Source organism: Eschrichtius robustus, chromosome 2 (assembly GCF_028021215.1).
Source record: "Eschrichtius robustus isolate mEscRob2 chromosome 2, mEscRob2.pri, whole genome shotgun sequence".
In the NCBI taxonomy this organism is placed as follows: Eukaryota; Metazoa; Chordata; class Mammalia; order Artiodactyla; family Eschrichtiidae; genus Eschrichtius; species Eschrichtius robustus.
This window is the reverse complement of record NC_090825.1, coordinates 126,618,764-126,642,210: the sequence shown is the minus strand read 5'-3', so window position 1 is coordinate 126,642,210 and position 23,447 is coordinate 126,618,764. Positions and strand designations below refer to the sequence as shown.

Sequence of the window (23,447 nt, the reverse complement as noted above, 5' to 3'; positions counted from 1 at the left end):
ATGTGTTAAGGCACCACTGTGACTCTCCCAGAAGGGTTGAGTCTGCAGGACTTCTCAAACTGACTTGACCAGAGTCATTTCTTTTTGGTAAACAAGCTCCCCAGTCTTACAGATGGGGAAATGAGGCTCAGAGGGGGGAAGCAATTACCCCAGGGTCACACAGCAAACGCTTTTGACGATCAGAAACCTATATTCACTCACCGCTAGCCACCCTGCCACCAACCCTGTTCCTCTGCTACTGGAACCCTGGTCCTCTCCCCTGGTACCACCTGGTTCCCATGCCTTAGATGTCCACCATCCTCAGTGAAGCCATGATGTCTCCCAGGCCAACAGCAGGAGGAGGAGAGAGAAGTGCCTCTGCTCTTCAGGGGCTCATGTGGGGACTGGATCCACCTCGTGCATTGTTGTCATGTGCCCCAGGAGCAAAGGGCAGGCAGGCAGGCTGCATACACTTTTTATGGCTAGGCCACCTCCCAGAACAGTAAACAGAGGGGCAGGCAGCTGGCACCAGAGCCCTCTAGGGAGTGAAGGCCCCAGGGAGCAGACTCCTGCCCACCTCTGGAAGGGAGTTCAAAATAGCAGCTTTTCTCAGGAGTTTTTAAAAAGTATAATTCAAGTTCATATTCCTCTTAATCTTTTTTTTCTACCTCCTTCTTGGCCTGACAGCACCTACTAGTCCTTTAGGCCTCAGTTTAAAATCACCTCCTCCAGGAAGCCTTCCAGACCCTCCAGGATAAGCTGGGAGCTCGCTCTGGACTCCCTGGATACTCTGCTACCCTGATACCTAGAGCATAGCTCAGACTGGGAACTTCTGGGTGGCAAGGACTGTACATTCCCTGGGCCCAGCCATGCCTGGCATATGGGGTGCCCAACGAATGTCATCTGTTGACAGAAAACCCTGAGTTGAAAGTATTTGAAAAATTCAAAAGACTGAGATATTGAATCTGATGATTCTGCTTACAAAATGGTCTTAAAATTTAACAGTCTCATAGACTTAGCCTAATGTCCTGTTTTGATCTTTCAGAAGTATTTTAAAGGTGACCTTGCTGTAGGCCTACAGAGACTAGGAGAGACTATGCAGCTGCTGAGAAGGGTGAGGATGATTTACACTTCTTTAACATTTTCCCTTCGTGCTATGTATAATGATTTTCATACATTTTTAAAAAGAGAAAAAAAATTTTATTCTTGAAGCTGCATCCAAGAGATTCCACTCTCTGTGCAACCCTTGCCCAGCTGTGAGTCTGCTTGGTCTAGAGAAAGTTCTCTGGGGGCTCCCTGGGGCCTGGGCCCTGAAGGACAGCCTGGTGGGGTGGTAGAGACTTGGCAGGATGGACTCTGCCCCTCTGTCCCCCTTCAGAGGCCTCCCCCACAATCTGGAATCTCCACTGAGAATCTGAGTGAGGGAATATGGCTCTGTGGCCCAGAGCCTCTTGCTGAGGCCCAATCCTGCGGGCTTTGAGCTTTGCATCCAGCCTGGAGAGGGTTTGGTGCATGTTACACCGGGGGCGGCGGGGGGGGGTCGGGCAGGTAGAGGTGAGGCTGCAGGAAAAGGCAGGTGTGAGCTGACACCCTCCCCCCTCCCCCCCTCAGGTCACAGTCAGCAAGCCTTCCATCTTCTCCCGGTTCCATCTCCTTTCTCCAGGAGTCTAGTCCCTGCCTCCCACCTTTGAGCCTATGGAGGAGGAGCTGGGTGGCCCCCTCACCTAGCCCCCTGGGGATTAAGACCTCCCACCCCAGGCTCCCTTGTCCGCCTGAGGCCTGGATCACCAGAGCTGGAAAAGATCCTTATCCAGCAGGCTCGCTGCACAGATGGGCCCAGGGGATACAGGGGCTGGGCGGGTGATTGGTCCAAGGTTACTCAGCAGGTCAGTGGCAGAGCTTGGGACTCAGACTAGGCCTCCTGGGCCCCCACAGGAGCCACATTCCTAGCCCCTGAGTCCTCAAGGCCCCCAGCCCACAAGGCTGGTCGGGCGGCTACGGCAGGTACTCCTCCTTGACAGGCATTGGGGAGGAGGTGCCCAGGAGGTTGGCAGAGCTGGGGCACAGGCCCCCCAGGGGTGGCCCCGCTGGAGTGGCGGTGACGTCGTGGGCTGCCGGGGGCGGCTGTGAAGGCTGCTGCTGCTGCTGTTGCTTCTTCTTGTTCACTTTGCGCTCCTTCGCCCGCCGGTTTTGGAACCAGATCTTTACCTGTGGGGTCAGAGAATAGAGATGGGGAAGGCGGTGGGGAGACCGAATGACAGAACAAGAGGAAAAGAGGAGGGCAGTGGAGCTCTTGTTTTTCGATGTGGCACTTGGGGCTTCCCTCTTGCTCCGGCTACCCCAACTGTTCATGGACCCTGAACACATTCTCCCCCTCTGGAACTTGCTCCCCTACTCTTAAGACAACTTTCTCTGTAACCCTCTTCCTCTCCATCTTCCAAAGCCATGCTCTAACACCCCTCCTCCAGGAAGCCTTCCCCGTTCTCCCTGTGACTGCTCCCTCCTCTGGATTTAAACAGCACTGATCAAAGCCCGCTGTAGCCTATAGCTAATCAGGCCCCCATCCCCCTTTTGGTGGTCAGGGGTATTGGGTTTTATTGGCCGGGGGATTGGCAGCAGCTCAGTTTCTATTGTGTTGTATGACCATGGCTGGGAAACAACCTCTTTGTTCTCCCTCGACTGAGCTCCATAATCTGCCTGGCAGCCTGGAGGCCAGACTCCCAGTACTGCTCCTGTGGCTGAGGTGGGAGCCCTACACACCTGACGTTCAGTGAGTCCCAGATTGGCAGCCAGCTCTGATTTCCGCCGTATGGTGATGTAACGGCTGTAGTGGAATTCCTTCTCCAGCTCCAGGCGCTGGTGGTCGGTGTAGACCACACGGTATTTGTCCTTGGTCCGGGTCTTACCTAAGAAGCAGAGGCGCCAGGAGGAGAGGTGAGTGGGGAGGGGAGCTTGCAAAAGGCCAAGGCGGGGCTCCCAGGAGGAAGAGCAATCCAGGCCCCCTGAAGAAGGACCTTGAGGGAGTAACAATCATTCTCCCAGGCTCAGGCTTCGAGACTCCCAACCGAGGAGGCAATCACTGTTCTCACGCCCATCTGGGGGGCCCTGAGGCTCAGAGAGGGGAAGCAACTTGCCCAGGGTTACCCAGCAAGCTGCGGGTGGAGTTGGGGGTTTCAGGCCAAGTCTCCGGACCCAGAGCCCTACTCTGATCGCCAGGCCCACCAGCTTTCGTGCAACAGTTCCCAGGCGCGGCTGCACAACAGACATGCGGGGAGCTTGTGAAAAACACAGCTTCCAGCGCGTCACTGAGCACGTGAAGTAGAAAGCCGTGGCGTGGAATCTGCATTTTTCACCAGCTCCCAGGTGGTTCCAATTTGGGGATCCTCAGACCGCAGGTCTGAGCACTAGAGACTTGGAGGAACACCTGGCAGCAAGGGTAGCTTGAGATAACGAGACGTCAGCTGCTCCTCTCTCCTGTGCACAAGGAGAGCAGGAAGGGCCGCCACAGCCAGAGGCCGAAGCAGGAAGCTTGCAGGAGCTGCCCTGGGGTATATGCTCCTCAATTCCTGTCAAATGCCTGGTGGTTGGTGGCCGCACAATCAAACAGAAAGGACTGGGGCTGCCGGTGGCTCCCCAGGACCTGTCAGTTTCCTCAGGAGGCCCCGGTTCTAGGCGCCAAGCCCTGAGCTGGGGCTGCACCAGGGGCCTGGGGACCGCGCTGCCTGGAGCCATCCACACTCCAGCCTGTGCCCAGGCACAGAGCAGGAGTACTCAGATCAGCCCACAAATATTTACTGAGTTCCTGCTGTGGCCAGGTGCTGGGTACAGCAGTGAGCAAAACAAAAAGTCCCTGCCCTCATGAAGCTTAGGTTCTAGTGGAGGGAGGTGGACAAAAATAAATAAATATGGAAATTATTTGATATGTTGATTGATGACAAGTATTTCAGAGAAAAAGAAGGACTGGGAATTTAGGGAGGAGTGAAGCTGTGATTTTAAATAGAGTGGTCCATGAAGGCCTTACCTTGAAGGGGAACTTAAGCAAAGATCTAAAGGAGGTGAGGGAAAGAGCAATGCAGCTGTCTGGGGAAGAGGTTCCCAGGCGGAGGGAACAGTAGGTGCAAAGGCCCTGATGGGGGCATGCCTGCCATCTGAAGAGTAAGGAACAGTGAGGAGGCTGGTGTGCCCGGGGTGCAGTGAGCCAGGGGAGTGGACAGGTCGAGCTGGGCCTACGGGTCCTGGAAGGGACTCTGGGTTTTACTCCTTCTGGGACAGGAGCCATTGCAGGGCTCTGAGCAGAGGAGACAAGAGGTCTAATGTAGGATTTAAGATTACTCTGGCTGCTGCATGGAGAACAGATTGGTGAGAAGGGGGAAGTGTGGGGAGACCTGCCATAACTCAGGCAGGGTTGGCTTGACTTCCACACGAGGCTCAGCCTGGGGCCCGGAAGTGGATTTGAGGACCGACTGGGTTAATGTCAGGGATCTCTTTCAGGCTGGGATCAGAGGTCCGTCTGGAGAGAATATTAAGAGTCATGCTTGGCCTGGGCTGCTGTGGGGGCCGGACTCAACACCAGTTTCCTTGTAAGAAGCTGAGCCCGTGGCTATAAACAGGAGGCACTCGCAAGCACTTTTTAGACCCACCTAGGTGTCCCACCAGGGCATGGCAGGTCTGCATAACCATCGACCGCATCCCACTTCAGCCAAGGGCCCCCGCAGTAACCTGGCCTTCACCTCCCTGGTCCTAGCTCTGGGCCTGCCCGTTCCTCGGCACCCCTGCGCTAACTACACCCCCACCAGCGCCATTCCAGCCCACACAGCTTGGCAGGACAGCGCTGGGCTCCTCAGAGCCAAATGGTTTGTGGAGAACAGGAGACAGCAGATGTTCCTCGGCTCTTTTCCTTGGGCTTCCTGCCAGAGCAGCAGAACCACACTGGACTCTTCCACTACCACTGACCTCAGCCCACTGCCCGATGCAGCACGGGACAGCCTCGGCCCTTGGCCAGGCCTAGCCCAGGAAAGGGACAAGGGAGTGGCTGCCGAGGCCTTGGCTCCAGATGGGACCCCTCCTTGACCTAGAAAATTTAACGCCGGCTCAAAAACTGTTCTGCCTAATGCACCACCACTGAAACCCAGCAGAGCTCTGAACCCACAGCCCCACTGGGTTCACTGGGCTAAAGCCAGAAGGGGTCATGGGAGTTTAGTCTCCTCCCACTTTATAGATGAAGAGACTGACGTTCAGGGTGGTTATACAGTGTCCAGAGGTCCAAATAAGAGAGGCCTTGTGAGTCCAACCTCCCTGTACAGTCAGGGTCATTGAAGCCCCAGGGTGGCGTGGACTTGCCCAAGGCCATGTCACCAGGCCTGCAGGTCTCGCTCCTGCTCTAGTGCACAACTCCTCACCCCACCAGATTTAGGGTCCACAGAGACTGCTATAGGGCCCTTTGAGCAGCAGAAGCTCAAACAACAGACCACTCATCTACTTGTATTTCTGGGAAGAGAGGGTCCAGACCATGGTGAGGGCAGATGCCTGAAAGCCCTGGGCTGGGGCTGGATGGCCCACAGGTTGAAAATGCCTAGAAGACTCACAGCCTGAGGTAGTGGGAGGAGGCTCCCTGCCCACTCAAACCTCAGCCTGAGAGATTATAAAGACACCCCCTTCCCTCAGGCACCCAACCCTCGGTCCCATCCTTCCTAATGAGCAAGTGGGGATCCACTGCACCCATTTCATAGTTGGGGGAAATTGAGGCTCAGAAAAGGGCACTTGCTGAGGGTCATCCTTTCTGGTAGTGGTATAAACCTGGGCTCAGGTTTCCTGACCTCCAGCCCAGGCTCTTTCGGGTCGGGGGACGGAGGGAATTAGATGAGAGATGGGACTCTAGCTGCATAGTTACTCCTCTCTGCATAGTTAGAGACTCTAGCAAGGCTGCCAGTGAAGACCCAGCCTACAGGCCCTGTCACCCCCTCCCTGGACCCAAGAGAAGGGCTGGTGGGCTCAGGAACACATCGGCCACTTCTATCTGGTGGAGTTGCTCAAAGTACACAATTTTATTGCTAAGAAAATGGCTCTGCCAAAAACCAAAATGTTTGATATCGCACTGTGTGGTCCAGGAACCAGGGAGTCCCACCTGCTGTCCAGAGGGTGACCATGGTAACACCCTCCTTGGAGCCCAACTTGGTGATCTCAGCCTCATTTAACATGCACATGCCCTTTGACTCATTAATCCCACTTCTAGGGATCAATCCCACAGAAAAATGCCCAAAGAGGTAGCTGTTTCAAATAGCACAGAACTAAGGACAATGTACATGTCTATGAGTCAGGACTGGTTAATAAGATAAGAAATGGTACATCCATGGAGAGGAGCACTACGCAGTCACTAAAAAGAAATTATAAAGCTCCATAGGTGCCAATATGGAGCAATTTCTAAAAATATATTGTTAAGTGGAATACACACACACACACACACACACACACACACACTCAAACATGTTTGTGTACCGAGTTCTTTCTGAAAGAATACACAAGAAACCAGTAATGGGGGCTGGCGTGCCTTGGAGAGGGGACTAGAGGCTGGGGAGCCATAGGTAGGAGGGGGTCTTTGGGATGTTTAAATTTTTACCATGTGCAGATGTGAATTTGTATTTTTAGTGACAATCAGGAGCCCTGGGCTCCAGTCCCAGCTCAGGGCCAGAACTCCCCACTGCCATGAGCAAACCTCCTTTCTCCTCCTGTGAACACCTGTGCCACCCTGGGGGCCCAGGAGAGAGGGGGCAGGGAGGTGCGTGACAGTGGTGGGGCAGGGAGAGGGCCCAGGATGAATGATTTACAGGTCCTTGGGACACTGGGCCTAAGAGGGAAGTCCGGGCTCCTGTAACAGGTGTCTGATGGGGGCCAGGCCACTCCCAGCCACCTAATGAATAACCCTCTGGGCCAGATGCCAGTGCAAGTAGGTGGGAGGGAGGGTGGGAGCCCCCCTACCAGCTCTTAGGGGTGAAGCATGGGGAGAGAAGAGCCTTGGATAACTCTCCAAATGAGAGGCTTTCTCTCTGCTCTGGCTGTGGGATGTGAGGAATGGCCCATCCATATGCATCAGGCTGCCATGGAGGTAGCAATCTTCCCATCCCTAAAGCATGCACAGTAGAGGTCCTGGGAAGCTCCAGGCTAATGGTTCTAAATACCTGACCAGCAGCCTCAGAACTGCCTGGGGAGCTTTTTAAAAGCACAGATTCTGGCCCAGAGGTTCAGACTCAATGGGACTGAAGTGGGGCTCTGGGATTTGATACTTGAATAGCTCTCCAGGTGACCCTGACATGTGGTTGTTTGGGCAAGTAGACCTCCGGGGCTGTGCCATGCAGCTTCTCAATGGCTGGGTGATCTAGGACACCTCACCTCTCTGAGCCTCAAATTCTGTCTCTATAAAATGGGGATAATTATTATTCTAATAATGGCCAATATGTCCATGTGTCAGGCACTTTGCATACATCTCTCAACAACCTATGAAGCTGTGCAACTGTTATCCCTAGTTTACAGATGAGAAAACTGAGTTTCAGCAAGGTCTGCACATCTGGAAGGTGGGATTTAGCCCAGGTCTGTCTAGCCTCAGAAACAGCATTAGAACCTATGGCCCAGTGTGAGGTCTCCCATAATGATCTCCAACCCTCGGGTGTACAGGGGATCACTTGAGATGGATGGATGAATGATGCCTAGCACAGTACCTGGCACACAGTAGGTACACAGGGAAAGGTAGATCTTACTCATTTCCATGGTGGGATAACCACATGGCAGGGATCCTGGGAAATGGATCTGAGCAATGGGCTGTGTGTTGGATGAGACTGTTTATTTATAAAGTCCCTTCCAACTTGGAAACATGAAGCTCCCAATGTTTGTTGATGCTCTGATTATATTTGTTATTATTGCTGAAAGAATTCTAAGACTGATTTCCCTGTCTGAGAGTCTAGAAACTGGGCCTACCCAGCTGGAGGATAGAGGGCAGGAGCCTGGCGGTCTGCAGTGGGGCCTCCCCATCTAGCCTGGGCCAGAGTTCAGCCTCTGCCCCCAGGGCGGGGTAGGTGGCTCCAGGAAAATTGAGTGGCCTCTGGGTCAGCACTTCCTTTGACCTCTTCCTGCTGGGTTTGTGGCCCTGAGGGATGACACTGCCAGCTCTGGCCCTAGGGCTTGGAACACAAATCCATGACCCCTCTCTGTGTGGTCCAGCCCCACTGGCTGTACATCAAAATCCCCCCAACCCCGACCGGCACACATACACACACACACAAAGAAATGCACATATGCATGCATGGATACTTGTTAAAAATACATATTCCCAAGCTCTCAGATCTATTGCATCCTGGTCTCCCTGCCATCTTTAACAAGCCTACCAGAGGGGATTCTGAACCACCAGCTGGAGTCAGTAGGTCCTGGTCCCAGTTCTGTGCCATCTGTGTGGCCTTAAGTAAGTCCCTTCTCCTCTCTGGGCCTCAGTTTCTCCTGTGCATCAGAAGAAGGTTTGGTGTCAGCTCCAAGGGCCCTGAAGATTCTGAACTTCTGTGTAGCTCTGAGTCCTCCCTTAAGGACCTGGGTCCAGGTCTGCCTCCTTAGCTAAAGGACTTGACAAGTGATTGAATTTCTCTGGGCTTTCCTTCCCCCGAGGAACAGATGGGTGTGAAAGCAGTTTGCAAAGGGCAAAGAGCTATGGACACGACAAGGAAAACTGAGCTATTTGCAGAAGTGGATGTTGGAGGGATCCCTTGGGAGAGGGAGGAATGCTGCTGATGGGGAGCCGCAGGGCAAAGAACATTGGCCTGGGGGTGGGGAGGTCTGGCCAGGCCACCAGCCAGACATGTGATGTTCAGCTTGGACCCATTTTGTCATCTGTACCACCAGTGGGTGGGACTTCTGCTGCAGCAGCCCTGACCCACCCAGTTCAATGGTGGACGGATATCCTCCCTGGGCAATGAGGCTCTCTACTGGGCCCATGACTGGTCCTTGTTCCAGCTGGTTTGCCAGTCCCAGGCTGCTCTAGCACAGTTCCTCATTCACCCCTGCTCATTCCTGGAGCAGGGGTGAGGCTGGCATGGGGGCGGGGGTGAGATGAGAGGAGGATAGGCAGGCCAGCCACACTCAGGGGCCCTGTAGCCTTAGGCAAGCTTCTCCACCCCACTGTCACCCTCCTTCCTAGTCACAGCACTCAGTCAGCACTGCCCTCTCCTCCTCCCAGGCCCCTTCCCCTCTCCTATCTTCTCAAGGAGGTCCACAATCTGACCTGGCTACGAGAAGCAGGGAAGAGGACAGAAACTTCAGAGTCAGACAGACGCAGTGGTTCTAATCCAGTCAGGCCAGGTGCCAGCAGTGGGAACCCAGGCAAGTCACTGAACCTCTCTGAATCCCAGTTTACTCATCTGTGAAATGAGGACAAGAATGCCTCCTTTAGACATGATAGCTGTGGAGATGAGATGTGATCATTTCTTTAACAAGGTAGTTAGTAATAAAAGCTATCTGTGACAATGATGAAGAAGAAGGAGGAGGAGGAGGAAGAAGGAGGAGAAGATGATGACTGCAGAGACAAAAGAGGCAAGAGAGATTCCTCAGTGGAGAATAAGGAGCCCACCTGGAATGGATTACATTCTAGAAACTTGAGAGGGATTTTCCTTCACTGTCCTATATGACAGCTACTAGCCACGTGTGGCTATTTAAATTAAAATTAATTACATGGAATTAAAAATTCAGCTCTGGGCTTCCCTGGTGGCGCAGTGGTTGAGAATCTGCCTGCCAATGCAGGGGACACGGGTTCGAGCCCTGGTCTGGGAAGATCCCACATGCCGCGGAGCGGCTGGGCCCGTGAGCCACAATTACTGAGCCTGCGCGTCTGGAGCCTGTGCTCTGCAACAAGAGAGGCCGCGATGGTGAGAGGCCCGCGCACCGCGATGAAGAGTGGCCCCCGCTTGCCACAACTGGAGAAAGCCCTTGCACAGAAACGAAGACCCAACAAAGCCATAAATAAAATAAATAAATAAAATTAAAAAAAAAAAATTCAGCTCTTTAGTCACACTAACCATATAGCAAGTGCTCAATAGACACGTGTAGCTAGTGGCTAGCACACTGAACAGCATAGATATAGAGCTATAGAAAGTTCTATTGGACAACACGGCTAGACCAAACTCCCAGCCAGGGCCAGATGCCCACACCCTCATAGCATACCTAACCAGACTGCTTGGACTATCTACAAAGCAGCCTGTTCTTGCATCCATCACCCATTTATATTCTTCCCAGGATTTTCCACAAGGGGCACCAGAAATAAGGGGCACCCTTGGCCTAGAACAGCCCTTCTAAGAGTTGCAAGCAGCAACTGCATCCCTTCATGTCTTCTTCCGGGCTGAACAACTTGAGGCCATCAGCTGTTTCCTGGTGGAGTTTCCAGGCCTCTGCCCTACCCCGGCCATCCTCCTCTGGTCTGAAGGTGAAGTCCCTGCCTAATCATCCACAGGCGTGGGTCCTGAAGAGTCACATTTGGGGCAGAGGTGCAGGGTGGGGCTCTGGACTCCAGCCCTTTTCTAGCTCACTGAGGAACCTTGACAAATCCCCTCCCCTTGGTTCCTGGCTCCCTGAATGCTCTGCGAGGGTAGAGACCATGCCACCTTGCTCATCTGGTTCCACAACAGTGCCAGACACACACAGCGAGTACTTGATGAGTCCTTGTTAAACTTAACACAGACCTACTGCTTCCTGGTCTTCTCCCCGCAGTAAATGGCCCCCATCCTCCAGCCACTCAGGCCAAAAGCCTAGGTGGCACTTCCCCTGCTTCCCACATCCAATCCCTCAGCTGGTGGCTCAACCTCCAAAGGACATCCTTCTGTCCAGCTCCACTGTTCCCACAGCCTTAGTCAAAGCCACTAATCTAATGGAGAAATGTGCTGTTCTGGGGTCGAAAATACCTGCACTTGAAAAAATAGCCAGTACTCAGTAGATGCTAGTTCATATTATTATTACTATGGAAGGTGCTCAGTACTTATTCGTTAAACAGTTCATTCCTGTTTTTCATGGGTGGGGGGTAGATTAAAAACAAACAAATGAAATAATTACAAACTGTGATTAGTGTGAAGGAAAGCAATGGAGCTGAGAGCTAGATTAAGTGGCGGGGGGCGGTGGGGGAGGGAACCTACTTTATTTAGCTTGGGGCAGGTCTCCTGGAGGAGGTGACATTTAAGCCAAGATATGATGGTTGAGAAGGTTTCCATGTCACCAATGGGGAAGAATATCCCAGGAAGACAGAACAGCATGTGCAAATGCCCTAAGGCAGAGAGCAGCAACGGAGGACCAGTTCTGTGAGGGACCCTGTCTGCTTGTTCTGGCAGGAATCTCTAGCACCTAGCAGAATGTTTGGCACAGAAGAGAGACTCAGAGACGATTACCGCCTGCCTGCCTACGTGAATGAATGAGACAGGCATGTGCTGAGCCTGGAGAGGCTAGCAGGGCTTTGAGCCCTGGGGTGAGGGGTTTGGATTTGACTTCAAGAGAAATGGGAAGACATCAGAGGGGGTTGAGCCTGGAGTGTCAGTCTCGGCTTTCACTAACGCCTGCTCCCTCTCTCTGGTGATGCTGAGGGATCTATGTGGGGCATCCCTATAAGGTTGATGGGCAAGTATGGCATGGGGAGGGCTTAGCATGTTAACATGGTGATGGACCTCACTCCAGATGTAAATGTTGTTTCCAAATCCCAAGAGCTCCAGGACAGAAACTTGAGGGGTCATCTCATTCAGATAATTCCTCATCGACAGGCCAGGCTTGCTGCTAACAAAGCTGTTTTGGACCTTCAGAACAGCTCCCCAAGCTCTCAGCAGCAATATCTGCCAAAGTGTGCGTGTGGGGGAACACCCAACAGAAAAAAGCCTTCTGCCACCTTCTAACTGGGTCACTCCCTCCTTCCCAGGTACATCTGAGAGATGAGGTGTCAAATGGAGTTTCTGCCTTGAGAACCAGTTTTAAACAGCCTGGCACCTGCTGTGCCCATCCTCCCCCTCCAGCCTCTTATAGCTCATCTCTGACTGGCCTCCTTTTCCCCACCTGGATTGGAATGCACATGGGGAGGGGGTCTTGGGCTCCCATTCTGAGTGTGTTGCTTTATTTGATAGATGCTCATTAGGCTGTAGAGTCTAGGTTTGAACCCTGTGCAGCACCATCCCAGCTGTGTGAGCTTGGGCAAGTCACCTTACCCTCTCTGAGCCTCATTAACTTTATCTGTAAAATGAAGCTAATAATAGATCCTCACACCTCTTAGAGTTGTTATGAGACTTAAGTGAGATCACCCATGCAAAGTTCTTGGCACAGTGCCTGGCACATGGTAAAGACGCAGCTGATGCCACAGTTATTAGCTTTATCGTGAGCTCCTACAATGTGCAAGGTATGGTGAGAAGGACAGGACTGATTAGCACTGCTCCTTGAGGGGATAACAGATGGTAGATGGCAGGGATCAACAAGACAGTCAGTGATAAATGTTGTTCAAACAAGGGCCTGGTACAGTGTTTGTAGGGGAGGGAACCAAGGAGGGCTTCCTAGAGGAGGTGGCCTTGGAGAAGAAGCAGCATTTGACCTGGTAAAGACGTAGGAGAGGGAAGGGAGGGCAGTTCAGGTCAAGGGACCCATAATAGAGAGGCAGGGAGTGTGAGGTGTGTGCTCGCGTGCACCTGCTAAGGACTGGCAGAGATGGTCACAGGCACCAGTGCACTGAGCGCCTACTGTATGCCAGGCTCAGGGCTATGCTCTACTGGCACCATTGCTTCAAGGTGTAATCTTATTATCTTAATGTTGCAGTGGAAGAAGCTGAGGCTCAGAGAAATGATCCAAATTAACTTGCCTGAGGCTAATGCAGCTTCTGACAGAAATGCAATCCCAGGCCTGAGGCTCCCAAGCCGGACTCTTAACTGTCCCAGGTAAGCATTTCTGTATCTCGGCAAACTAACGGGAGAGTGGCTTCAAGAGAGGGTTGGGGCCAGTTCTCAAGAGGGCTCTGAAATGGAGCTGGATTTTACAGCAATGAAATGGCATAAAATGAAATGGCAATTCCATGGCAGTGGGGAGCCACGGTTTAGAGGGCGGCTAGGGCATCAGAGAGAGGCTGAAGGTGAGAGGCCAGGTTGGTGACTGTGGCAATGGGCCAAGGGAGAGGGTCTAGGATGTGGTGGGGAGAGGAGGGTTCATCCCCTCCACGGGCCTCAGTTTCTCTATCTGAAAGCTGACAGGGATGGACCAAGATCTAAACCCTGCTGCAAGAGTCTCATCATCTGAGCGGACATCTCCGGACTTGTATGGGACCTCAGCCACCCCAATGAGCCATTAACCTGTGAAAAACTATTCACAAGGAATTGGAGGCTGAGCCTTCAGCAGAAGGATAATTTAGAACCTTCCTAAGGAAAATGCTGATATTTATAGATGCAAACGGGGAAGACAAAAAAAAATAGAGCCCCTTGTAGTCATTTCCTATCCTGGCCTCAGTCAAGTGAAAGTCATCACTCAGAACTGGTTAATGGACAACGTAACAGCCTCTCCCACATCTTCCTCATCTTCCCTGCCCCCTCCTTAGGGAAAGCTGGCATCTTAGTCCCAGCCTCAGCAATGCCAATTCCCCAGGTGAGGATGGAGTACTGTCCCATCCATGGAGTAGGGAGAAGGGGACAACCAGGCTTCCACCACTGGCATGAGCTGCTCGGCTGGACAGTCGTGGGTCCCATCTCCAGGTTGAGATCTCATCTCTCCCCTCTTCTCCCAGAGCTGTCTTACTGTCCCTCACACTTGTCCTGTTCATTCATTCAACAAAATGTATTGAGCATCTACTAAATGCCACACACTGAGCTGGGTGCCTGGAATGTAGTCATGGGTCAAATAGATATGGTTCTGGACTTCATAGGAGTTTACCTTGGTCAGTGGGTGTGGGAATAGACAACACACAAACACACAAATAAGTTAGTGCTCTGAAGGAAACATGGCAAAGATGATCAATGGGTATTGGGGGAGGGGGAGGTGCCTACTTTGGAACATCATGGAGGACCTCTCTGAGGAGGTGGCCATTAAGCTAAGACCTGAATGGTGAGAAAGAGCCTGCAAAGAGTCTGGGGAAAGAGTTTTCCAGGGAGAGGGAACAGTATGTGTACAAGACCTGCCTGCAGTAGCACATATAGCTTTGTAGCCCTCAGGAAGGAGTGTAGATTTTGCCCTAAATATACTGGGAAGCCACTGGAAAATTTTAAACTGACTAATCCAACATATATCCCAGCCCAGCCCCCACTTGTGTGAAACTGGAACATGCCTTAAAATCTCCAGGCTTCAGTTTCCCATCTGTATGTCTGTTCTCTAACTGTCCAGTTCAGATATTCTAGATTGCTAGAGGCACAGAAGGGGGAAGAAGGGGCAAGAAGGGTACAATAAGACCAGGTGACCAGCAACATTTGGGGAGATGGCATGCACTGACCTTCCCTCTGCTGTCCCAGACAACAGCCTTACCCAGGAAACACCCCCAGAGACCCTGTATCTTCATTGCCCAGAAGGAGAAACTGAGGCCAAAGAGGAGAGGGGCTTGGCCTCTCTCTCAGGGAGGGTCTGTAACCCCACCCCAATTCTGTCCCCACCTCAAGAGTCAGAGTCAGATGCTGCCTGAGTGTACAGGCAGCAGCTTCTACCTTCGAAAAGGGAGAATGGCTCTCACCTGGCTCCTGGGGCGGCCACTTTCCTCAGGAGCCCCCAAACCTCCCTTGGCCCTTCTTTTTACTTTCTGGGAGTGAGGGTGGAAAGGACTTTCGTCTTCGGGCAGAGTTACTCCTAGGCCCCCTATGTGCCCAGGGACAACGGTTTCCAAATGACTTCCGAGACCAGACCTGAACTGAGTTCGGCAGCTCCAGTGCCCAGAGGGACGTGACTTGTCTGACATCACACAGCCTGGAAGCTCCCCAGGGCTCCTGCCAGGGCTCTGACCCCCACTGACCCACTCTCTCCCCCTCACACAGTGATGGCCTCTCTCCAAGTCCCCGCCCCTGGGGAACCTCCCCATCCATCTCCAAAGTCGCCTGATCAGCAGGAAGTACCAACCAGAATAAAGGAGCAGGAAAAGTGGGCTTCCTTCTTCAGGGAACAGACACAGAACTGCAGGACCCTGAGGGTCAGTGGCTCCAGACACTTCCTCTCATATAATCTAATGCAAAATTCTCAACCGAGGTTTATGGATAAAGCTTCTGGGGGCCTTTAGAACCCCTGAAATTGTCTGCCCGATTAGGAAACACTTTTTTTCTAGGGAGAACATTTATACTTCCCATCAGATTTCACAAAGGGGTCCTTTTGTAACTCAAACAAAGGTACAAGACCCTTCCCTCTCATGGGATGGTCAAACTGAGACCCAGAAAAGATGGCTGATTTAAGAGACGCTGTTCAGAGGATTAGAGCACAGGCTTGGTCAAATCCCAGCCCCACCATTTACTCGTTATGTAGGTATAACTATACTTGCACAACTCTGTAACCTCTCTATGCCATAGTTTCTTCATCTTGAAAACGAGGGTGATAATAGCACCTATGATAAGGTTATAAGAATTAAAAGATATTAGGTCAGTGCCCGCTCCGTTAGTAAGTGTTCCATAAACATTAGCTGTTATTATTTAGCCAAGGCCACAGAGACAAGTGGCACAGCTGGGACATAAACCCCAGTCCTCTGAGGCCTCCGGAGGCAGACAGGAGGTTCTGTGTCCCTGGGACTCCCAAGGAGGTGGTACAATTACAGCCAAACCTGTAGCTGCCGATCAGCCCTCCGCAGCGTCTGCTGGGAGTGTGTGGGGACATGGAGGTGAAGAGAGAGAGGAGGTGGGGGATGTCCTAGGCTCGCTCCCAGCTGGGGGAGAGGGAGGAGGGGCTGGACATCAAAGGGTGGGCAGGCCAACTTCCCGCCCCTAAGGCCAGGTGGCCTTTGTCAGGACAGGCCGGACACAGTCGGGACAATGGGTATCATGTTCACTTTCTGGCCGACAGGAGTCACTACCGAGCCAAGGCCCAGCCTGTTACATGACAAAGGGGGGACCTATGGAGGAGGTCAGGCCGCCCCTCATTAAAGCTGAGCCTTTGTCCTGCCCCCTCCCCTGCCTTTGAAGAGGGTGGATCCAAGAGGCCTGCCTGGGGGCAGGAGGTTCACAGGCTCAGGAGCCAAACAGTAGCCACCTTCCCAACTGCTCCTACTTTCCCCTCCCCCAGGGTCAAGAGTTCAGGGCGAGCCCTGGGATGGTAAGGTAGGGACCCTTCACCACCACCAATCTAACCAAAGAGGGCTCTTTTTTAGTCCAAAGGATATGACCCACCAGTCTCTTCCTTGTATGGACGGGGGACTGAGACCTGGAAAGGGAAGTGACTTATGGGTGTTCACATAATCAGTGCATGTCCTTTGGGGGTTTGCAGCCCCTCTTTGGGGCTGGGATAGGGGTGCATGAAACGGATGACCACCAGGGCCAGTGTTGCTAAAAGTTTACCCTGGGATGAAGGTCTGGGGGCCTGTGTCTAGTTCCGGCCTTGCCACGCAACCGCAAGGAGTCGTTCTTCATGGCTGGGGTCTCAGTCTCCCTGTCTACAGGGAAAGAACAGATTGTGCTTCCCAAGGCTCCAGGATTCAGAAGGGGGAAGCTGAGAGAACAGCCCCCAGGGACAGAGTCGGGGGGGTGGGGCACACTCTGGAACCCAAGCAGGGCCGGGGCAGAGGTCAGACAGGGGGCGGCCGGGGCCTCGCTCTAGCACCTGCCGGCGCCCAGGGGAACCGTCCAGAGGCGCAGGGCGAGGGAGGGGTCCTTACCGCTGCCACCGCCGCCTCCGGCCGCCACGCTGCGCCGCATCCACTCGTAGGGCGTCCGCCTTTGCGCTCCGGGCGAGGACGGTGCGCCTGGGCCGCCGAGGGGCTGCGCCAGGAGACCCGGCCCAGGCCCCGGGGGCGCGGGCACCGCGCTAAAGTCCGGAGGGGGCCCGAATGCCAGCGGGGCCGGGCTGGCGGTGGGGGCCGCGGGGCCCGGGCCGTAGGCGGCGGCCCATTCGTCCTTGGGCGCAGAGAAGGGCGCGCTCCAGGCCGCAGGGGGCACGGGGCCCGGCTCCACGTGAGAGTAGCCGGTGAAGTCGGGGTACTGCGGAGGCGGCGGGGGGCCGTAGGCTTGATGGCCCAGGCCGAGACTGGCGGGCCTGGCGGGGCCGGGGTACACGGGGGATTCCTTGTCCAGCACATAGCCCACGTACATGGTGGCCGCGGGGCCCCCCGCGCATGCTGGGCCCTGGAGCCGCCGCAGCCGGCCGCCCCGACGAGCAACTGCTCACCTGAACTCCCAGCCCTGCCGCCGCCCGCCCCACCCAGGCCTTTTATAGCTCCGGGCCGCCGCGGCCCCAGCCGAGGCGGGTTTGCATTTCAAAGCGGGGGGGGGGGAGCCTCCAGGCCGCGAATCAAAGGGGGAAACCCGTCGGGGGCGGGGGGTTCAAAAGGAGACAAATTGCCGCCCCAAGCGGGAGGTGGACGCCGGGGCCAAGGGGGGTGGGGGGGGCGGAGGGCGCATCCTGAGCGAGCGTCGAGGCATCGCTAGGTGTGGGAGACTCCTGCGAGGCCCCAGCCTAACCACCCGAACACCTCGACCGCCCCGCAACCCCCTTTTACAGGTGGAGAGAAGGGATCCGAGGGGTGCGGGGACCCCAGGCCAGCGTCACGCAGCCACACCGGGCCTGTGGGGCAGTCCGCAGGGACCAGTTGGAGGTGAAGGGGAGGAAACGCTGACTTCAAACGGGGTTCCCGTCTTTAAGGTAGCGGGTCCTTAATCTTTCGCGGGGGGGGGGGGGGGCGGGGAGAGGAGGGGTCACGACCCCTCTGAATGTCTCATGAAAGCTGTGGATGTTTTTCCCCCGGAGGGAAAATGCACATATGCACATACACGAGTCTGCAAACAATTGGGGAGTTCACCTGAGTTGGCTCTCTAGGGAAAGTTCTTAGAGAGGTGGTGTAGCGACATTCTTTCAGAGACATTCTAGAGAACTTCTCACAATTCTCTTGGCAACCCCCCTACCCCCTCCCTCACTCCCACCTTTATTTTAATGAGACGTTTCAAACATACACAAAAGTAGAACTGTAGAGTGAATCACTATATACCCATCACCAGTTTCAACCGTTATCAAGATTTTGCCACGCTTATTTAACTGACTTGCTTCCCTTTTTTGGCTGAAGTATTTTAAAAGAAATTTCAAACATCATGTCATTTTACCCCTACATACTTCAGCATGCATCTCTAAAACACATGGACATTTTCTTACATAATATGCCATTATCACACCTAACAAAATTAACACAAATTCCTGGATCTAGAGACTGTCATACGGAGTGAAGTTAAGTCAGAAAGAGAAAAGCAAATACCGTATATTAACGCATATATGTGGAACCTAGAAAAATGGTACAGATGAACCGGTTTGCAGGGCAGAAATAGAGACACAGATGTAGAGAACAGATGTATGGACACCAAGGGGGGAAAGTGGTGGTGGTGTTGGTGTGATGAATTGGGAGATTGGGATTGACATGTATACACTAATATGTATAAAACAGATAACTAATAAGAAACTGCTCTATAAAAAAATAAATAAAATAAAATTCAAAAAAAAATTAACACAAAATCCTGGGTATTATCTAATACCCAGTTCATATTCAAAGTGTTTCATTTGATTCAAAGATGTCTTTTTAATAGTTGGCTTATCCTAAAGCCCTGATCCATTTATTATAGCTGGGGCTCTCTTGGATTTTAAATGTATCATGCATCTCCCTGCACCTTGCCCAATTAAAGACTGCCAAACATTTCACAGCTACGGGGGTGGAGGGGTGTTAAATAGTTGAGAGGCCATCAGTGAACCCGGAGTGGGGAGCAAAGTAGAGGGATTTGGGGAAGGATTCATGAAGGACAGGGCTTTGGATCAGAAGGCCTGTGGGAGATGCGTTCCCTCCCCACAGGAGGTTCCGGGCCAAGGAGCTGCACAGAAGCCCCCTATGGGATTTGATCCTCCAGCGTTTCCTGGGAGCCCCCTAAATGTTCAGGGACATGTGGCCCCCAGAAGGTGGGCAGAATCAGGGTCTTATCTATTTAAGCTGTCCGTCCCTTGGGTCACCACATTAGCTAGGGCAGGTCAGCAGCATCTCAGGGCTAGACAGATGTGTCAGGATCAGGACACAATTTACAGGGCCCAATGCAAAATTATATCGTGAGATCCCTTGTTCAAAAATTATTATAAATTTCAAGATGGCAACGGTAGAGCATTCAACCAAGCATGGGGCCCTTCTAAACACTGGGCCCTGTGTGACTGCACAGCTGACTCACCCATGAAGCTGGTCTTGGTCAGAATCTTGTTCTTCTGCAGCTCTGATGGCTACTATAGCAGAGTGAGGGACATTATGCCCAGGGTGCCCCTTCCTGCTTGGAGGAACTCTTTTCATTGCACAGATGGAAGTAGTGAGACCCCGAAAGGAAAGGGGTTATGCCTAACTTTATGCAGCAAAATGAATGTTGTTCGTGGGAGGGGGGAAGAGGGCTGCCTGGGTTGTGGCTGACATGGATGAGCTCATCATTGCCTTAGCAGGGAAGGTCAGGAAGTGGATGTGTTGGTGAAAGTTTGCTCAGCAAGTCCTCTGGAGTGCTGGGCTCTGCCCAGGACCCAATTTTTCAAGGGGTCAGTGAGAAACTGGGAAGTATACAGAGAAGGGAGAAGAAACCCAAGAGGAATGGGCTCTACTCTCTGAGTTGATGTAACCAGGACTGCTCAGAATGGAGGAAGAAAAGACCTGGAGAGTGACTTGAAAGTCTGAGTTTGGCGTGGGGGACAGGGCAGACCTAAGACCTCAGAGAGAAAGCTGCAGGCACAGAAATGGATTCCAACCCACCCATAGTAAAGTGTCCTCTAGAGGGCGGTCGTGAAAGAGAGGTGAGCTCACCATCACAGAAGGTATGCAGGTGACTGTTGGAGGTCCCCCGTCAGGGATGTTGCTGAAAGGATGCCTATCCCAGGGAGCGAGAAAGTTGGTGCCCTCTAGGTGCCCTCTAATTCCAAGAATATGCTACATCAGACCTAGATGGAAGGCTTAAAGTTTGGGACTAGGTATAGGAATTCATTTGTTCATGTGTTCATATGTTTGACAAATGTATACTAACATTCCTCCTTTGTGCTGACCCTGTGTCAGGTACTGAGCGAGGCTCTGCCCTTGGAGTGCTTACAGAAGGGGAAGGGGGAGAAGCAGGTATGAATCAAATGATCACAAATAGGGGCAAAATTACATCTCGGTGAGGGCCAGGAATCCGGAGAGTTTTCCCAAAGGGAGGAGACATGGAAGTCTTGCAAGAGGAAGTGACATATGAGTCAAGGCCCTGGGGAGCAGGGAGGGACACTGTGGGCAGAGGGACAGTGTGAACAGAGGGGTTGAGGCTGGAGGGGACATGTGGTCCTCCAGAACTGAAAGACCAATTTGGAGTTCAGTGATGCGGGGTGGGGGGGCACAAGACGGGGGCAGGAGAGGAGTGTGGAGAGAGACAGAGCAAGGCCCGGCAGGACAGACCTGATGAGGGGTATGGGAGGTTGTTATCAAGCGTTTTGTGTCGTGGGAAGGGGGCTGTGGCTAGTGTGTGGAGAATGAGCCAGAGGAGAGGTGGGAAGCCTGAAAGCTGCAAGGAAGCTGGGCAGGGGTCCAGGAGTGATGAAGACAGTGTCCAGGACTAGGGTGGTGGCTGAGGGATGGGGGACTTTCCAGGCAAAGCAGGGACTATTTCCCTAGCCAGGGAGAGAGCAGAGTTAGGGAGGCCTAAGGCCTGGGGGGCCATCCCAGCTGCTCCGTGGTCCCCTCCATGCTGTCCTCTCCCAGGGTGGAGGCAGGAGGTGACTGCCTCTCCACACACACCTCCTGGGGCCGGCCTCCACCCACCCCCAACCCACATTGGGCCTGCTCTTTCCTGAGCCCTGGGTACTGGGAAAGGTGGGACAAACTGGCCCCATTTGCTGGATGAGGAAAGGAAGCAGGAAGCACAGAGAGGTCTAGGTGCCTGGCCAAGGTCACAGAGGCACAGAGCTGGGCACAGAAGCTAGGTCTCCTGACCCCACTGGCCTTTCTTGCTGCCCAGCCAGAGCACCCAAGGGGTCCTCAGCCAGCCCTGCTGATCCTCCAGACGGCACCCCTGGTCCGTGTAGTGTAGGAGAGCAAGGCTATCATACATTTCGTAGCATCCTGATCATGTAAGACCCTTAGAGAGTCAACCCACTCATTTTACAGGTAGGGAAACTGAGGGCCAGAAGCCTAAAGAAAGAAAGGATTTTTTTCCAAGTTCCCACAGCAGGTCAGTTCTATACTGGAATCAGACCCAGGTCTTCTGATGCCCAGCTCGGCGCCCTTTCACTGCATCTCTCTGAAATTGCAGGGTTTGCCCTTTTACCTGTGCTGAAATAATAACAAGAGCACCATTATTTATTGAGCATTTACTAAGTGCCAGGCATCATGCCAAGTTGTTTGCATGTGTTAATCTCATTTCATCCTCACGGCAGCCCGGTGAGGTTGGGTCATTGTTATCCCTGTTTTGCAGATGAAGCTGCTAGAGCTCAGAGAAGTGAAGTTACCTGCCTGAGGCCACACAGCAGGTGAGTGGCCTGTCTGGAAGTTTTTCTTTCCTCTCCAGCTGAGCCAGGTGGAAGGATAGTGAGCCTGTATGTGCCTCTCCCTTCACCCCAGGGTTTTGCTTAAACAAATACCTGATTCCTCTTCCTCCTCTAGCTTCCTCATGCAAAAGAGCCTCAGCTCCCCCCTCGCCCTCACCCTTAGATGGACCCCTCAGTCAGAGGCCTGAACTACCCCTCATGTGACACCTCTGAGGACACTGTAACCTTGTTTAGAAATTCCAAGCTAGGCGTCTGAAATCGTAGGTCTTCCCCCACCTTGGCCTCTGACTCGCCAGGTGACCTTGGGTCCTTGCCTCCCTGGGCCTCAGTGTCCCCAGGTGCCCACTGGGGACTTGTTGCTTTGGACAGCCGTCCAGCTGTGGCGCTGTGACCATGTGTGGGTGGAGAAGCCGCTTCCTCGACCATGTGGCAGCCTCTTCCTCTCTGACAGCCCCTTATCTCTGGGAGCGGCTGTTTATTGGAGCCCTCCTTCCCTCTGGCTCCCCGGGTGGGCCCCTCTTCCCTCTGGAAGTCCTCCCTCTGGGCTGCTCTCACACACCCGACCAGGGCCTTCTGGGGTGGGGCTCAGAGAGGATGGCCTCATAAAGATCTTGGTGATAACTTGGTTTTTAAATCAGGTTTATGGCCCTGAAAGAAAGAGGTTCTGGGCTCAGCTTCCTGTTGGAAGTGATTTGCTTAAGAGAAGCTGGTGGGCACCACAGCCAGCGTTAGGCTTACCTAGACTGCCCCGCCATTCCCAGCCAAGCTTTGATCTCACTCTGCGACCTTGGGCAAGGAACTCTCCCTCTCTGAGCTGTTTCTGAGGTGGAAGTGAGGATGATGATCTCTGCCCACCTTCAGGGGGCAGGTGTGAGGCTCATGGGTGAGTGCTGGAGCTGCTGGGAGCCCCCTCCGGAGCCCCCTCCCCCCTCCTCTCTCCCCTCCCATCACGGTCCTCGCCTCCTCCTGCCCCCTTCAGAGGCTGGGGCGCCACCTGCTGGCCCTTTGAGGTACTACTGGAAGGCTCACTGGCTGCCTAGTCTCAATCTTGACACAAGATGTGCTGATTCCCCTCCCCCTCCCAGTGGAGAAACAGAGGCGTGGCCTGGGGGGGGGCAGTCCCTCAGTACACAGCCACTTAGGGAACGGAAAGGACACTAGAGCCAGAGACCCAGGGGCAGAATGTGCACATCTGAAGGAGCACTGTGTCTGACCCATTGTCCAGAGGAGATACAGAGGCCAGGAAAGGAAGGTCACACTGTGAGTCAGTGGTCAAGCATGGACTGGGGCCCAGAAGTCCCAACTCCCAGTTGAATGCATTCCCTCAGCCTCTGGGATGGATAGAGTCAGGGTGGGGGCAGTCAGCCCACAGTCGACTACCATAGCCTCCCTACTAGCCCCCTGCCTTGCCTCGCCTCTTGCCCCTGTTAGCCCATCCTCCACAGCGTACCACCATGATCTCATCGGTGCCCTGTTTAAAATCCTACACTGGCCCCTCCTGACCCTCAGGACAAAAGCCAGACTCCTGTCAGGCCCACAAGGCCCCTTACTACCTCTTCAGCCTATTCCCCACCATGTCTCCTCTCTGTGCCTCAACCATTCTTTTCTTCCTGTTCAGACACACCAGGCTCTTTCTGGCCTCCAAGCTTTTGCACATGCTGTTCCTTCTGTCCAGAACACTGTTCCTACCCCTGCATTGTAGGTGGCCTCTTAACCTCAGATCTCAGTTGAACTATGTCTTCCCCAGAGAAGCCTTAATCTACCTAAACAAGAACCCCACCTACCCAGCCTGTTATTCTGACTCTTTC

The 23,447-nt window shown here is 53.5% G+C and overlaps 1 protein-coding gene across 1 annotated transcript; it reads right to left on the bottom strand.

Annotated features, from left to right (window-relative positions):
• Positions 1-1,855: 1,855 nt before the first annotated feature.
• CDX1 (caudal type homeobox 1) lies at positions 1,856-17,219 on the bottom strand. Its single transcript, XM_068534550.1, has 3 exons — positions 16,787-17,219; positions 2,740-2,885; positions 1,856-2,187 (listed from the first exon to the last, which is right to left on the bottom strand). The coding sequence occupies exons 1-3, from the start codon at positions 17,217-17,219 to the stop codon at positions 1,975-1,977; spliced, it is 792 nt and encodes a 263-aa protein (XP_068390651.1). The 3' UTR covers positions 1,856-1,974.
• Positions 17,220-23,447: the final 6,228 nt, after the last annotated feature.

Coding starts and splice junctions, on each gene's coding strand:
- CDX1 (XM_068534550.1), bottom strand. CDS start 17,219: ATGTACGTGGGCTATGTGCTGGACAAGGAATCCCCCGTGTACCCCGGC. Junction 2,886..16,786: donor CGGAGGCGGCGGTGGCAGCG/GTAAGGACCCCT, acceptor TCTGCTTCTTAG/GTAAGACCCGGACCAAGGAC. Junction 2,188..2,739: donor TGGGACTCACTGAACGTCAG/GTGTGTAGGGCT, acceptor CTGACCCCACAG/GTAAAGATCTGGTTCCAAAA.